Source organism: Apostichopus japonicus, chromosome 19 (genome assembly GCF_037975245.1).
Source record: "Apostichopus japonicus isolate 1M-3 chromosome 19, ASM3797524v1, whole genome shotgun sequence".
Lineage (NCBI taxonomy): Eukaryota > Metazoa > Echinodermata > Holothuroidea > Aspidochirotida > Stichopodidae > Apostichopus > Apostichopus japonicus.
In genome coordinates this window covers 3,325,287-3,340,575 of record NC_092579.1, presented here as the reverse complement: position 1 = coordinate 3,340,575, position 15,289 = coordinate 3,325,287, and the positions used below count along the sequence as shown (strand labels likewise).

The 15,289-nt window shown below is 37.7% G+C and overlaps 1 protein-coding gene across 1 annotated transcript in view; it reads left to right on the top strand.

Moving 5' to 3' along the window:
• The window catches only part of LOC139960367 (voltage-dependent calcium channel gamma-5 subunit-like), a 29,453-nt gene extending 14,509 nt beyond the window's left edge, over positions 1-14,944 (top strand). Inside the window, exons 2-4 of the mRNA XM_071958682.1 lie at positions 491-571; positions 9,345-9,482; positions 10,979-14,944. Of these exons, the coding sequence (XP_071814783.1) occupies positions 491-571; positions 9,345-9,482; positions 10,979-11,259 (500 nt within the window). The 3' untranslated portion in view covers positions 11,260-14,944. The remainder of the gene's footprint in view (positions 1-490; positions 572-9,344; positions 9,483-10,978) is intronic.
• The last annotated feature ends 345 nt before the right edge of the window (positions 14,945-15,289 follow it).

Below are 15,289 nucleotides of genomic sequence, written 5' to 3'. Positions count from 1 at the left end.
GGTCATCAAAACGATGCCTTTTTCCCCCCTTATCATTTCGGGCCTCTTTAAGCTAATATGCTGATCAAGCATGATAAATTGCGCGTGCATAGCTGCTCATGACTGCGCATGACCGTGTCAACTATCGCGGTCAGGTCAAGTAAGATGCACCACAACCGCGTCGTGCACACGAGAGCCGAAACGGGGAACCTCTTCTCGTGTTTGAGTGAACGATTTGTTTTTAATTTTCTCTATATTTACATCAAGAATACCAGACCTTCACATCACTAACATCTGCATATTACAATTTTAGAAAAGATCAAATTCACAATAGCACTGAGATAAAACCGAGTTTGTTCTTAGTGTCACCTACAACCATTTTGCTCTACGAATGTGTAGTGAAGACCGTGAAACGTTTTTTTCCCCCCTTCTCTCACTATAAAAACATCTCGCACTTCATTAGAAATCTCTCTCACTAATGTATACTATTTCATCTTCTTGTTTCTTCCAGGAGAACAACAGTCAGAGAAGCCAAACTGCGTTGAAATAGAATTCTTGATCCGTAACATTACCACGGATGAGTGGCTTTTGTGTAAGTTCAAGATTCTTGTTAAATACTTAAAGTAGTCATTTGAAGTAAGGACGATGACGAACACAGACGATTACGAAGAATGAGGACGATGACAATGACGACGACGCTGACGATGACGATGACGACGACCATGACCATGACCACGACCACGACCATGACGATGACCATGACCATGACGATGATGTCGATGACGATGATGATGTTGATGACGACGATGATGATGATGATCGATGATGATGATGATGATGATGGTGATGGTGATGATGATGATGATGATGATGATGATGATGATGATGATGATGATGATGATGATCGATGATGATGATGATGATGATGATGATGATGATGATCGATGATGATGATGATGATGATGGTGATGGTGATGGTGATGGTGATGATGATCGATGATCGATGATGATGATGATGATGATGATGATGATGATGATGATGATGATGATGATGATGATGATGATGATGATGATGATGATGATGATGATGATGATGATGATGATGATGATGATGATGATGATGATGATGATGATGATGATATCATTATATATTGTAAAACATTTTGAAAATAATTTATAGAAGTAAAATAAACTGAACTTAAATATAGAATCATATCGAAAACTGACTGTCAGTGCTACATAGAATTGCTTGAAATCGTATAGTTTCGCTTGATTAAATGTCACTATATTTAATAATTTTACTTTCTCAATGATGTCTAAAGTCATAAATCATTTTTTAAATTCCAAAAGTACACAAATGTGCCGTCGTACTTTGTATTGCGACCAGGTATAGTCATTAGACTAATTAATCAATCTATTGTTTTATATTTGAAAATGTAGTTTGAGGCTCATTGTTAACTCGATGTAGTAGCCTACGAAAAGGGTTGTATAGGCACAGTTGATACCATTTTTGTTGCGAACTACAATGTGCATGCTATAGAGTACACTAAATACATTATGTTGGTTGTGACACATGTATACCGTAATGCAATTATAGTGACCGTGACAGTGACAGTAACAGTGACAGTCACAGTAATAATTTTATGCTCACTTTTAACTTGGCCAGCAGACATAGACTTTACGTTAAACACACAACACACGGAATGCAGTTCATTAAACATTCATGAATTGCGCTCAATCATCCGAGATGTGACGTGTTTGTACTTGAAGCGACACTTGTCATTATATAGTTTATATTGTTCATTCCCTAGTCTGTTTCACATCCTGTGTACCTCTAGATCAGACTGCCAGGGTCCAGAGAGGTAAACTGGTGGGGGCACGACAGCAGTTTACATTTTTTTACAGTGCGAGGCGTTGGGAGCAACTGAGGTGCAAAGTCCTGTGGCGATGGAGTAGTAGGCGATGGTGGCAGGCGTAAGTGGCTGGAAGCTGCTAGTCTATGCTCTGCACACAGGCGGTTCAAGCCGTGATGGTCGCAGTACAACTGTTGAGTGACAGTTGTTTGAGGCAGCTGCTTGGATGTCTGAGCAGCCCTATTTAGGGATAGCACTGCCTACCCCAGTTTGGGGAGGCCCCTAGAAAAGGTGGGGTAAACAAAGCTCACTCAAATTTTTCCTGGTTGGCAGACCGCGGCCAACGGGTCTTCATCATAGCGGTACAAAGAAAAGCAAGATAAAGTTAAAAATTGCAACATGGAACGTCAGGACACTTTTAGAGTTCAACTCAAAAAACAGAACTGAAAGAAGAACTGCTATTGTGTCATATGAGTTAGCACGTCACTCAGTCGATATTGCAGCCTTACAAGAAACAAGGATAGAGGGTCAGGGGCAAATTAGAGAAAAATCTCATACATTATACTGGAGTGGGAAGAGCCCAGGTGTCAAGAGAGAATCTGGAGTGGCTTTTGCAGTCATAAATAGTGTCGCAGATAAGCTTACTGAACTTCCAAAGATTTATTCTGAAAGGCTCATTACCCTAAGACTGCCACTAATGAAAGGCAGATTCTTATCACTTATTTGTGTCTATGCACCAACAATGTCATATACACAGGAAGCAAAAGATGATTTCTACTTTTTGCTCAACACCACAATCTCCAATATTTCACCAGCAGACAAGCTGTTAGTCCTTGGTGATTTCAATGCAAGGGTGGGAAGTGACTATCACCATTATAAACCATGCCTGGGACACTTTGGTAAAGGGAAATCAAACTCAAATGGAGAGCGTCTACTCAATCTCTGTGGTCAGTATAACCTGTCAATCACCAACACATTTTTCATTCAACCGGATAAGCATTTCTTTACCTGGCAACACCCAAGATCCAAACATTTCCGTCTCCTGGACTATGTCATTACACGCAACGTTGATCTGGGCGATATTCTAAACACTAGAGCCATGCGTGGTCCGGAATGCTCAACTGACCACTTCCTCGTCAGAACTGTCTGCAGGTTAAAGTCACTCTCCCCAGAAGGAAGACTGCTAGTGCCATACCCAAGAAACTAGACATAAAGAAGCTGGATTTGGTACATGTGCAAGAGGAGTTACAAGAGGCACTCAATAAGTCTCTTGCTGTTTTCTGTTCTTGGATCCGATGTTGAAAAAGCTTGGAGTTCCTTCAAGAAACCTATCTTAGACACCTGCAATGCTGTACTAGGACAGCAAAAACGTAAAACAGCTGATTGGTTTGATGAACATGACCAGGAAATAAAGCTACTTTTACAGGAGAAGCAGAAACTGTATGAGGTGCATCTTCAAAAGCAAACTTCATCATCTGATGCCAAGTTCAAGAGCGTTAAGGCCAAGTTCAACGGGACATCAGAGAGATGAAGGATAAATGCTGGAGCACAAAAGCTGATGAGTTGCAAGCCTGTGCAGAAAGGCATGACTCTCAAGGCACATATAACATCTTGAAAACTATTTACGGACCTAAAACAAATGCTGTAATGCCTGTGAAAAAATGGAAATGGTAGCTGTCTTCTCACTGATGTTAAAGATATCACAAACCGCTGGGAAGAATATTTTTACAAATTACTCAACCAAAAAGGGAATGCACATCCAAATGCTTCAGATCACTTAAACCCTTTCCAGTTCATGAAGAACTAAATCAAAACATCACAATGGACGAACTGAACAGAGTCATTATGAGCACACGTAGTGGTAAAGCTCTTGGTCTAGACGGTTTGCCACCTGAAATTTTTTAGTTTGGAGGGCTGCAACTTAGAGAGCGTTTACTCAACCTCTACAATGTTTGCTGGGAAAAGAATCAACTTCCTCAAGACTTCAATGATGCACTGATTGTTACTATATACAAAAGGAAAGGAGACAGAACTGAGTGTGGAAATCACAGGGGAATATCTCTTCTTTCAACTGCTGGAAAGATTCTGGCCAAAATCCTCCTAATCAGACTTAAAGTCATTGCAGAAGCTAGATTGCCTGAGCCAGTGTGGATTTCGTGCACAAAGATCTACAGCTGATATGATTTTCACCTTAAGACAATTACAGGAAAAGGCTATCGAACAGCACCAGGAACTCTTTGTAGTGTTTGTGGATTTTTCCAAGGCCTTTGACACAGTTGACAGAGCAACCTTGTGGAAAGTACTCATGAAGTTTGGCTGCCCACAACACTTTATTAACATCATCAAAGGATTTCATGAAGATATGACTGGCAGAGTTGCTGTAGCGGGAAACATCTCGGAGGCCTTCAGCATCTGTCATGGTGTTAAGCAAGGCTGCGTCCTGGCACCTACACTTGTCAGTCTTTACTTAAGTGCAGTACTACAGAATATGACTGACGGCCTGTCCAAAGGGGTGTTTATCAAAACAAGATCCGATGGCAAGCTATTCAACCTAGCACGACTACGAGCAAACACCAAGGTACGTGAAGTTTGTATACGCGAACTCCTTTTCGCTGATGACTCTGCCTTGATCGCCAACAATCAATCTGATATGCAGGAAATTGTTGACAGATTCTCAGCAGCTGCTGATTTATTTGGTTTGCAAATAAATTCTACAAAAACAGAACTGCTTTATCAACCAAAGCCTGGCAAAGCTACACAAGAAAAAGAGATCACAATCAAAGGAGAAAGACTAACGCAGTCAAATACCTTCACATACCTGGGCAGTACCATATCCTGCAACAACAGTGCAGATGTTGAAGTATCAAAGCGTGTACAAGCTGCCTGCAAGTCTTTTGGAGCTCTCTCAAAGCGTCTATGGTCAAGACATGAGATCAAATTGACAACCAAGATGAAAATATACAGGACAGTATATGATATGATATTTTATGACTCGTATTATGCTTCCACCCGAAGGTGCTTCAGCAGACTAAGGAAATCCTTAGTCGGAAATTATTGAGGTTCCAAGTTTTTGTGCGTGGAAAGACACCGGCGAATCTCGCCTTCTCTTTTCGAATAGTGCCCTGAAGTAACGAGGCAGGGGTGTGTAGTCCTGCTCCCGCTACCGCAATTTAACGTCCCCTCCGAAGGACGTGAGTACCGCTTGCCACGTGTAGCCACTTTCCTACCACGAGAAAGGAGCGGGGTGAAAATTTGTGTCAGTGTCGACACCGAGGTTTGAACCAGGGACCTCAGGTACTGCAGACGTGCACTCTCCCGTTCTGCCACCTCACCGCTCTTACAGGACAGTAATTATGCCATCTCTTTTATATGCTACAGAAACCTTGACACTATACAGCCGTCACATTAAGAAACTGGGCAGTATTCAGATGAACCATCTACGTCAGGTCATGAACATCAAATGGCAGGATAGGGTAGCCAATGTGCAGGTCCTACAGAGAGCAGGCCTACCAAGCATTGAATCTATGGTCACAGCCTCACAGTTAAGGTGGGCAGGACATGTTCGCAGAATGCCTGAACATCGGTTGCCAAAAATGGTTTTCTATGGTGAGCTCTCAGAAGGCAAAAGGCAACAGGGTGGTCAAATCTTGCGTTACAAAGATACCCTGAAACGAAGCTTGGGAAAGCAAAGATCGATGTTGACAGATGGGAATCATTGGCCAGTGATAGGATCAGCTGGAGACTCGCAGTGAGGAACACCATCAAGACCGTGGAAGACAGGAGAAATGAAATGTACAAGCGGCAGCATGATTTACGTCATGGGGCAGTTGATAGTTTTTCCTCAGACTATCAATGTATCACCTGCAGGAGAAACTTCCGTTCCAATGCTGGTCTGTCCTCGCACAAGAGGGCCAGGGAATGTTAATTGATTGCCTGTTGCACCCAACAGTCATCATCGGTAACGATGGACAGTCGAAGATTATATTGTTTCCACTGGATGGGATTCGTGTCTCTCATTATACAGCTAACGAAATAACATTGTGAAGTTGCTGCAAAACTGAGGCCATAATTGGACATTTTGTGTGTATTATTTGTAACCCCACCCCCCTCCCATCCCCGCCCCCGTATAATGATAAATAACATATAGAGGACTATTGTAACTCCTCATCTTGATTGCCTTTGATTTTGGCTTCTTGATGAAGACTTCATTAACATTCGACTTAATGTGTATAGTCCAGTGACAAAACTGATCAAAATATACTATACCGCCTGTTGACAAGAAAGCAATCTTGAGGATAAATATTTAAATTCAGTTTTCAAACGTTACTTCCAGCTGAATTTATCTATCCACTGTTGGCACTCCCTATACTTCAAACATTAGTGACGTCGCAAGTGGGAGGGATGAAGGGGGTTAAATAAGACACAGCATAATTCATGCCGGCGAGTCGTTTTGTGTATATACAAGGCGCAACACGTAATACATGATATACACAAGGCTCATCACGCATACAGTGTGAGAACAATCTAGTTGCTGAGTTGAAGTTTTGCATAAACTAACAAAGGCGACCCCATTCCGACAAATTACAGCAATTTGTGTCCAAACTAAAGTCCTCCCATTACGAGAATAATGCTGCACTCTCATCTCAGCTATATATACTTACAGCTCTTAATTTGTATAGTCCAGTGACAAAACTGATCAAAATATACTACAGCCTGTTGACGAGAAAGCAATCTTGAGGATAAATATTTAAATTCAGTTTTCAAACGTTACTTCCAGCTGAATTTATCTATCCACTGTTGGCACTCCCTATACTTCAGTCATTAGTGACGTCGCAAGTGGGAGGGGTGAAGGGGATTAAATAAGACACAGCATAATTCATGCCGCCGAGTCGCTTGTACAAGGCGCAACACTTAGTACATACAATACACAATGCTCAACACGCTTTACAGTGTGAGAACAAACTAGTTGCTGAGTTGAAGTTTTGCATAAACTAACAAAGGCGACCCCATTCAGACAAATTACAGCAATTTGTGTCCAAATTAAAGTCCTCCCATTACGAGAATAGTGCTGCACTCTCATCTCAGCTATATATATTTACAGCAATTGAACGAACGAGTAGCGCAAACTTTAAGTAATGGCTACAGGCACGAATGACATTCTCCTTTCAAAAGGAAAATGAGGTCATCGTTCTACATACATATTCAGCGAGTTACCATCGGTACGTAGTCAATCCAAATACAAATATAAGATGTTTCCCCCACTCAAGCAGTTTATTTGTGGGTAAATCAGTATGCCATGTGTTGAATAAAGGACTCCCATGAATCGCTATACTTTCAGTGGTCTTACCAGGCTAGCAATGATTTTTGTATAATTTCGTTCTAATTGAGAGAGAAAGTCAGACGACAGATAGAGTTTAATCCAGTATTATTTTTAAGATCTCCAATTTGTAGAAAATATATGTTGATGTTTAGCAACACGCATGCGCAATGATTTATTAAGCATTCATTCGAATTAGACACTCTGCGTAGCCTCTCAGATTGTTGACGCTAAGGATTTATCATATATAAAGATGTTATTAAGAACCTGACTTTACTTTTTATTCTAACATTAAATAGTGACATAGGTCTACAGAGCCTCTCGAGTCATAGTAAAGTCTGCTTCTTCTTCTTCTTCTTCTTTTTTTCTTTCTTTGCGACATTCATCTCGTATGCAAATTAAAGACAAAATTTGTTATTCATCTCTATAGTTGGATATCCCAAATAATGCATTAGGAAACACGAGCGGATCAAATATATTATTCGAGTGAAGAATGTGGCTTTGTGGTAGTTGATCTGTATCTGGGGTCCCTTGTCCTGAAAAAAGGGTCAAAGTTTATACATCAAATTGGGCTTTCTGAGTGAGGCATATTTATACTTTTATTTTAGGTCTAATTAGGTATATAATTAGGTATAAAGGCAAACTTGTGCAATATAAGTATATATATTATAATATATTATATATAATTAAATATATATATATATATATACATACATATATATATATATATATATATAGATTACAACCTACAATACCACTTTGAAACAATCTTTGCGCAATCATCCCGTTTTCACCGGCACCGAGATATTTTATTCTGTCTATCAAGCCCCCCCCCCCTCTCCCCCTCTCCCTCCTCTTTCTCTTCTTCTGATTTTTTTATTTGTTTGTTTTTTATAAATATGTGATATCAATTCACTATACCTGTAATTTTTAAATTTATTTAATGCCAGACTGTTTTAATTTAAATTTCATCTTCTTCGAAGTTATATATAGATAACCTGCATCAATAGAGTGTCAGTCGCTTGACATGGTGATTTAATTTTTCAACTGTAAATATTTACTGACTCCAGTAAATCACCAGTAATGAAATGGGCAGATAATTAATCAGTTTGTCGAGATGGTGGTCTCTATTAATCACATCACAAGCAACAACTAAAGAATATATATATGACATTTCCTTACTTTATTCGTACAAGCTGCAGGCCTACATTAATAAGTCAACATGTGAATCTAGAAGTGAATTGGTTTATGTAGACTACGTAACACTAAACGATTAATTTTTCTCCTTTTTTCTTCACAAATAACCCTATAGACTTTCGATATGAGATAAGCCTAACCAGTGACACTCAACTACACCTTGAGTTAAGAGACTAAACAACACACGATCGTGTGCTTTGGCTGTATGCAAATTTCTCGTTTATTAAAGACACCTGTGTGACAGATACATTAATCTACAGATTGCGGATCATTTATATACAGTTTCTAAATTGGTTGTCGGCTTAAGATTGCTATGAAAAACAATCCTCTGTTTCGTTTCCTTTTTAGGTTTTAATACTCAGCTATATTTGCAGTATTGATGAGACTATCATTTTTTATTAGGGTTCTTAAACTTGTCTGGGAGTGACCGTAAAAAGCGAAAATAAAATAAAAAAGGATATTCACATGTGACAATTTATCTTCTTCTATAACAAATAACATATTTTATAATAATCTTGTAGGCCTATATAGGCTGCTATTGTCTCTTACACCAAGTGGGTACTTGAAATAGAACTATTTTGAACGTTTCTAAGTATATATTTACTGGATACTTCAAGTTAGGACATGCAATGCTGTGCACTGATGTGTATGTGTGTGTTTTAATTTTTTTAGGTTAATTGACTGCGTGCATGCGAATGAATTTTTCCTTCTATTTTGTTTTTAATCTCTTAAATGTCATCAGTATTACCTATTAATGCCATTTAGGCTGGGTTGTCCGTCGTATTGAATAGGCTTAGCATATACATTCTACCGTGTAGGTTCTGGCTTCCAACATTGATCCGGCCATGTAAGTAGTGTGGACAATCCCTATGAGTGCGGCAGTAAACTATAGAACACAATCAAATCCGAGTAACAATTACTTCAAGTATAGACTACTTCTGTTCATAGCACTTATAATTCTAACCTTGTACTCGCTTCTCTCGCTCTTTATCTTGCAGCTTATTTTAAATCTCTCATGGCATTTGAACTGATCAGTGTCTTCGCTGTCTTCATAGGAACGGTCGTAGCATCCGTTGCCATGGTACAGCAACATCCGTTGGTCGTGTTGGTGGCGGGATTCACAATGATATTTTCCGGTGAGTTTAATATATATATATTATATAATACATATCACGATTTCAATCATATAAAAATATATATTATATAATATATATCACGATTTCAATTATATATATATATTTATATATATATATATATACATATATAAATATATATATATATGTATTTATATATATATAAATAATTTATATTTATTATATATATATATATATATATATATATATATAAATATATATATATATATGTATATATAATATAGTATCATGTATATATACCTATACATATTGTTACGTTGGAATGCGAGAGGTCTCGATAATTAATTTTTAACGAGACACAAGCCTGGGTTCGTTTCTGAGAGGAGCACAGACAAATTGACGAGTCTAGAGAATTTGAATGAGAACGTAAACTATATTGAACAATGGAGTTTGAACCAACAACAACATGTGGTAATTACAAATATATAGAAAATTACTCACAAACTTAGCAAGATAGGATACACTTTAAAACACGCTGGTCTCTTCCAACGGCGATATCCCTCAGTGGCCACGACCTCGATGACGACGATTCTCGGTCCGTTGTACCGCGAAATTCACTGGTCCTCGACGAAGTTTCTCGCGATCCCAGAAACAGCAGTCACCTTCTTTCCGGCGATGCTCCAAAATAGAAGACGGACTTCCAGCCACAATCGAGTGAAGCACAAGTCGAACTTCTTGCCGACTAAATATTACCAGAGTCAGTCCAAAATCAGCTTTATAGCCACCAACTCCTGGCGTAACGAACTTCCTCAACGGAGACAGAAATTCTTCACCTTCTCCGAAATAAAGACTGGAAAACTGTAGTTTCACAGCAAAGTCCTCTTCAAACTTCTAAATGGAAGTGTAGAATCAATCTTGGTATCGATATCTCAATCCCTCAGAAACTACTGGCAGTTGAGCACTGGCGATATATATATAGATCTGGTATAATATGTGTCGTCGCTTGTATTCGTTAAGAAAACTGAGAAACTCTCCGATCTGGGCGGGTTTTTATACGATTCGCCATGTCAAGAATCATCCAGATCTTTCTCGATACACCTGAGTGACGATTCGACCCAGTTTCTTCCTTCCCGGAAGTCCTTTGCATATCTAGCGAACATGCCAGAGAATCCACGAAGATGTGTGCACAGCTTAAACGCGATTTCACGTAAACCGACGTTAACCCGAGACCAGCGTGTCATCATAAGGAATATACCAGAACAATCGTGTATTATAACATTCTGACACGGTAACCTGAGCTAATTTCTCAAATATTGATTTATCACGTAGGCAATTTCAAATACTTTCTATATTATAACATTAGGTTCCATACTAGCAGTGACCAGCGTTAGGCTACAATGGGCCCTCGTAACAATATACAAAAATAACAAGCATTCTACTACCATATTTCTGTTCAATTTACGGTCAAACTTTGCAATAGCATATTCATGGTTCACCGCAATTTTCTTCTCTATTTCCTGTTTTTTTTTCTGAAACAGGGTTATTCATGCTGGTTGGTCACGTGATGATGATTCACACGCACACGTCCAGTGAGGAAGACCAGAGTGTACGTGAGACCGATCATTATCGTTACTTCATCGGATGGTCATTCGTCTGTGGTTGGTTTGCTTTTGCATTTTGTCTTCTTTCCGGTGGCATACTCCTAGAACTATACCGTGTTTGCCGTAAGTACATAGACGAGTACGGGAATCACAACCCATCACGTGTCAACAAGAAGATACAGAGGTCTCGCCCAGTCAACGTTGGCTCAAGCATCTGACGATATAGCAAATATTTATATTGAACGATTCAACATGATGGAACTGATGGGGCCTCGGTAGCCAAGGTATATAACAGTAACGTTAGCAAAATCTGTCTTCTGTGAGACGACACTGACAAGACTTCTTGTCTATTCAGGAAAGAAAGATTCAACTTACATGAGCAATGAACACAGTCGAAGAGACAGCAACGCGCAATGTATACCTGCAATCATCTACAGAGGAACCATGGCAACATAAATGGCAAGCTATGATCTGTCTTGCACTCTCAATATCTCTTTATTTTCTGCGCTTCCGTTCTTCGTTTTTTTCCTCACTACTTCATTATTTCTTCTGTTTGTTATCTTATCGTAGTTTTCTCATTCTTATTACACATTCCGTATGCAGTGAGGTCTATTACAGATATGTAGTTACAAAGTGACTATATGTGCAAGTAGACATAACATTGCACTGGTGACCAAACACTTTATCAAACCATGACTGCCTATATATGTATGTTTCTGCCCTCTACAATTGGTCAGCGCCATAACAAGTAACTTCGTGTCACTATTCACCATAACAAAATAGGTTCATAAACATCCGTTGAACTTTATCATCAATCGTTAGTTACATATCATTTAAACCAGGTTTAATGGCTGAAGTCGGAACAGACTGTACTTTGCTGCACACAGACCTGTGTAATATACATGTACCAAGGATTCTACAGAGAGTCCATTTTCTACATAATAGGCTATTGTTCTATTATTATCTATTGTTCTATTATTATATTCTTCTATTATTCTATTCTATTGTTCCCAAATATGACAGCATATATATATCATATAGTCATTTGAACGTGATGGTATGTACGACTGTGATTATATAGAGAGCAAAATTGTAAATATTACTTGCTTATAAATACTAAGCTATTGCTGTTTCGTTCTTTGTGATAATCCGCACCGTCCCACGATGCACTGCTTGCCTTATATAGATAGGAAGATATTTGAAGTTAGACAGAGATATATCTGACTTTAAACCTTGCATCTCAAAAGTGCCTTCTTATATAACAAAGGCTAATTTTACCATAAGAAACATGAGCCTTTAACTGCATGTTGGGTGTGTATGCATGCCTCCATTATGGTTCTTTTTTTTCTGTGTTATTGTAATACTTGTAGTAAATATATAATGTTGTCTCTAGTCATAACAATATCATTAAAGGATCATAAGTTAGCAAAGTATTATGGTTGATAACCTCATATTTTTCTGCACGATATGCTCTCTGCACCTTTTCAAAATGGCTGCTTTGCAGTGTTGCTGGCGTAGACTGCCCTGGATTTGTTATTTCTGGTTCGCGAATTGGGGTTTGGTTCACATGTCCTTTCAATAGTTTCCCGAAACAACTTCGTTCACTATATAGCTGTAGTGATGAATTGAATTGAATTGTGGTCAGATGATGATATAAATTCTCGTCAGTCTGATCATGGGGACGTTCAATGGCGGTCCGAGGAACAGCAAAAGGGTAAGACAATTACACGTCTGCCAGGTTTACTTCTGAATTCATCGCAAAAAGAAGGATTGGACATGTAAGTCGGTGTCAATCCACGATCATCACATGGATAGGGTTTCAAATGAGCTTTTTGACTTCCTAACCCTTTAGAATTACTAAACTAAACTACCTTTGACAAAAATGTAACAGGTTATCAGCATTTCCTAACCCCAACCTCGGCCTCAAACCCTTAAAAGTTGCCGAAGGTTCAAATAAAAGTCAAAGGTAGTAAATTTGAAAATGCATCTTATACGGACAATCTTAAATCTGTTTTTCTCTCTGGGGAAACTTTATTCTCCAATTCAGCAGTTTTATTTGCGAATACTACTAGCGGGTTACAACCCTCGGGAAGTATTGACAATATTTAGCAAGCTGAAAAATTTGAGGTCAATAATTATATGGAGAGCACTATTTAAATAAGTATATGCGACGTTGGATGCGAAGATGCTTGACTTCTCTCTTTATTACATTCAACGAAATATATCACTCGATAAAAAAACATTCTGCAGGTGTAAAGCTGATATGCAAATCGGTAAATGAAATTATATTTTGTCATCGGAATTAAGTATTTTTCAAAAGGGTTGAAGAGTCACAGTTTTATCTTTGCATTAATTGGTCTACAATTTAGTCTATTGTAAGTAGACGGTTCTGGATAAGCATAAGATGCATATTGTCCTTGGTATGTTTGGGTGTGTGCATGTGTGTACATGTCTATTGGCCTCACAACTGGTGACCTGGGACAAAAAAAAACCTCCCTCCATCCGCCCCACTAACAAGACCCCTTCTTTCTTTCAAGCCAAGACAGAAGAAATTGTCTTCTTCTAAATAGAGGGTTGTGTCCCTTGACGAAAAGCTAACGGAACATAGAGCAAATACAAAGTTTTTCATCCCTGTTAATGAGTTTGAATTATAAATTTGTTTTGAAATGGTAATTCAATGTGTGATGAGAGACATATATACCTCCTGTATATTAGACCATGCATGCAAAAAAAACAAAAAACAATGGTACGGATTATGTGATATTTTATACGTAAGACTGGGTGGTTTGAACCAAGATAAGAGGAGAGAGAGGTTACTAAAGAGGGGTAATTAGGAGGGAAAATATATTGATACCTTATACAGTCACGTATACATACCGTATAACAATTTAATCCATATTTTAAATAAATTCTTAGAGTATGCACAATAAAGTTAACAAATCTACAGAGATTAAATTATGACAATATGTTAATTTTCACCAAATAAACCGTATAATTGCTGTTTTTCTGCACAAGTATTTTTCTAATTTTTTTATTATTAATCACATAAAAAAATCCAAAACGTTCAAATTTTCGTTTTCGGTTTTCCTATTTTCTTTATAAATTTCAGTAGTAATGAAGTCCAAATTCAAGGTGTGTTCATGTCTGTGTGTGTGTGTCTTGCTGCGGTAGACATGTTACCGCGATCTTTTAAAACAATTTATAAAACGTGCCAACTTGCTAAGTAGGCTATCTTTAGTAAACAGAAAAGGCTTTATTTCCTTCTACTTTATCAATCCTATATTTCCGAGTTTTACAATTCTGTTGCTTAGTTTATTGTTGTAATTTATTTTAGCTGTATTTACATTCGTTGCTGTGCATTGCTCATATTCTTCTTTCCTATAGAAGAAGGATAAAACGTAATATTGCAAAGACAAGGTAAAATCTGTTTTGACAATTATGTGTGTTCGATCGTCTGAGAATCTTACGTCATGGCAGTATGAGGCATCATGTGGCTGAATATATATGTATTCTAAGTCAAATGGCAAACGCCGTCATACATTATACAGCACATAGTACGTAGAAGCCGTGCAGCTCAACAAAATCGTGCACGGTAAACTAGGAGAGTATTGTATTATGCTATCTCTTTGTTCGAACAATTACACAAAACAGAGAGTACGCCCTCTTTCAAGTATCTTTTGAAGGGTATCGGTGTGTAAAGAATCGATAAGGCCAAATTCTTCAAAAGTTTGTTTATCATATCTTTCTCGAATTATATTTCTATATACTTTACTATTATTTTATTATTGTTATTATTATTATTATTCTGATTATAATTATGCAAATTAGCACATACGTACTCACAAATAACATGCAAAGTTAGCACATACTTACCAACTGTTTTTTCTATTGTGTATACTTAATTCTCACCACTAAGGCAATTGTTTTTGTTTATATAACATATATACCACCAATATTTCCTATAACTGCAACATATATATGTATGGAAAAAAAAACTCCATTTGATTTAGATCGAATGGTTATATATATATATATATATATATATATATATATATATATATATATATATATATATATATATATATATATATATATGTATATATTAAAGAATGACAATTAAAACGAAATAATAAAGTGTCTTGCTGAAAAATTTCTCGGACAACTTCTGTTCTATATCGTTTGTTTACTGAAATAGTCACCATCCCATAAGATTATAAATTGCTTTGCTCAGTATTTTTTTTAAATCTG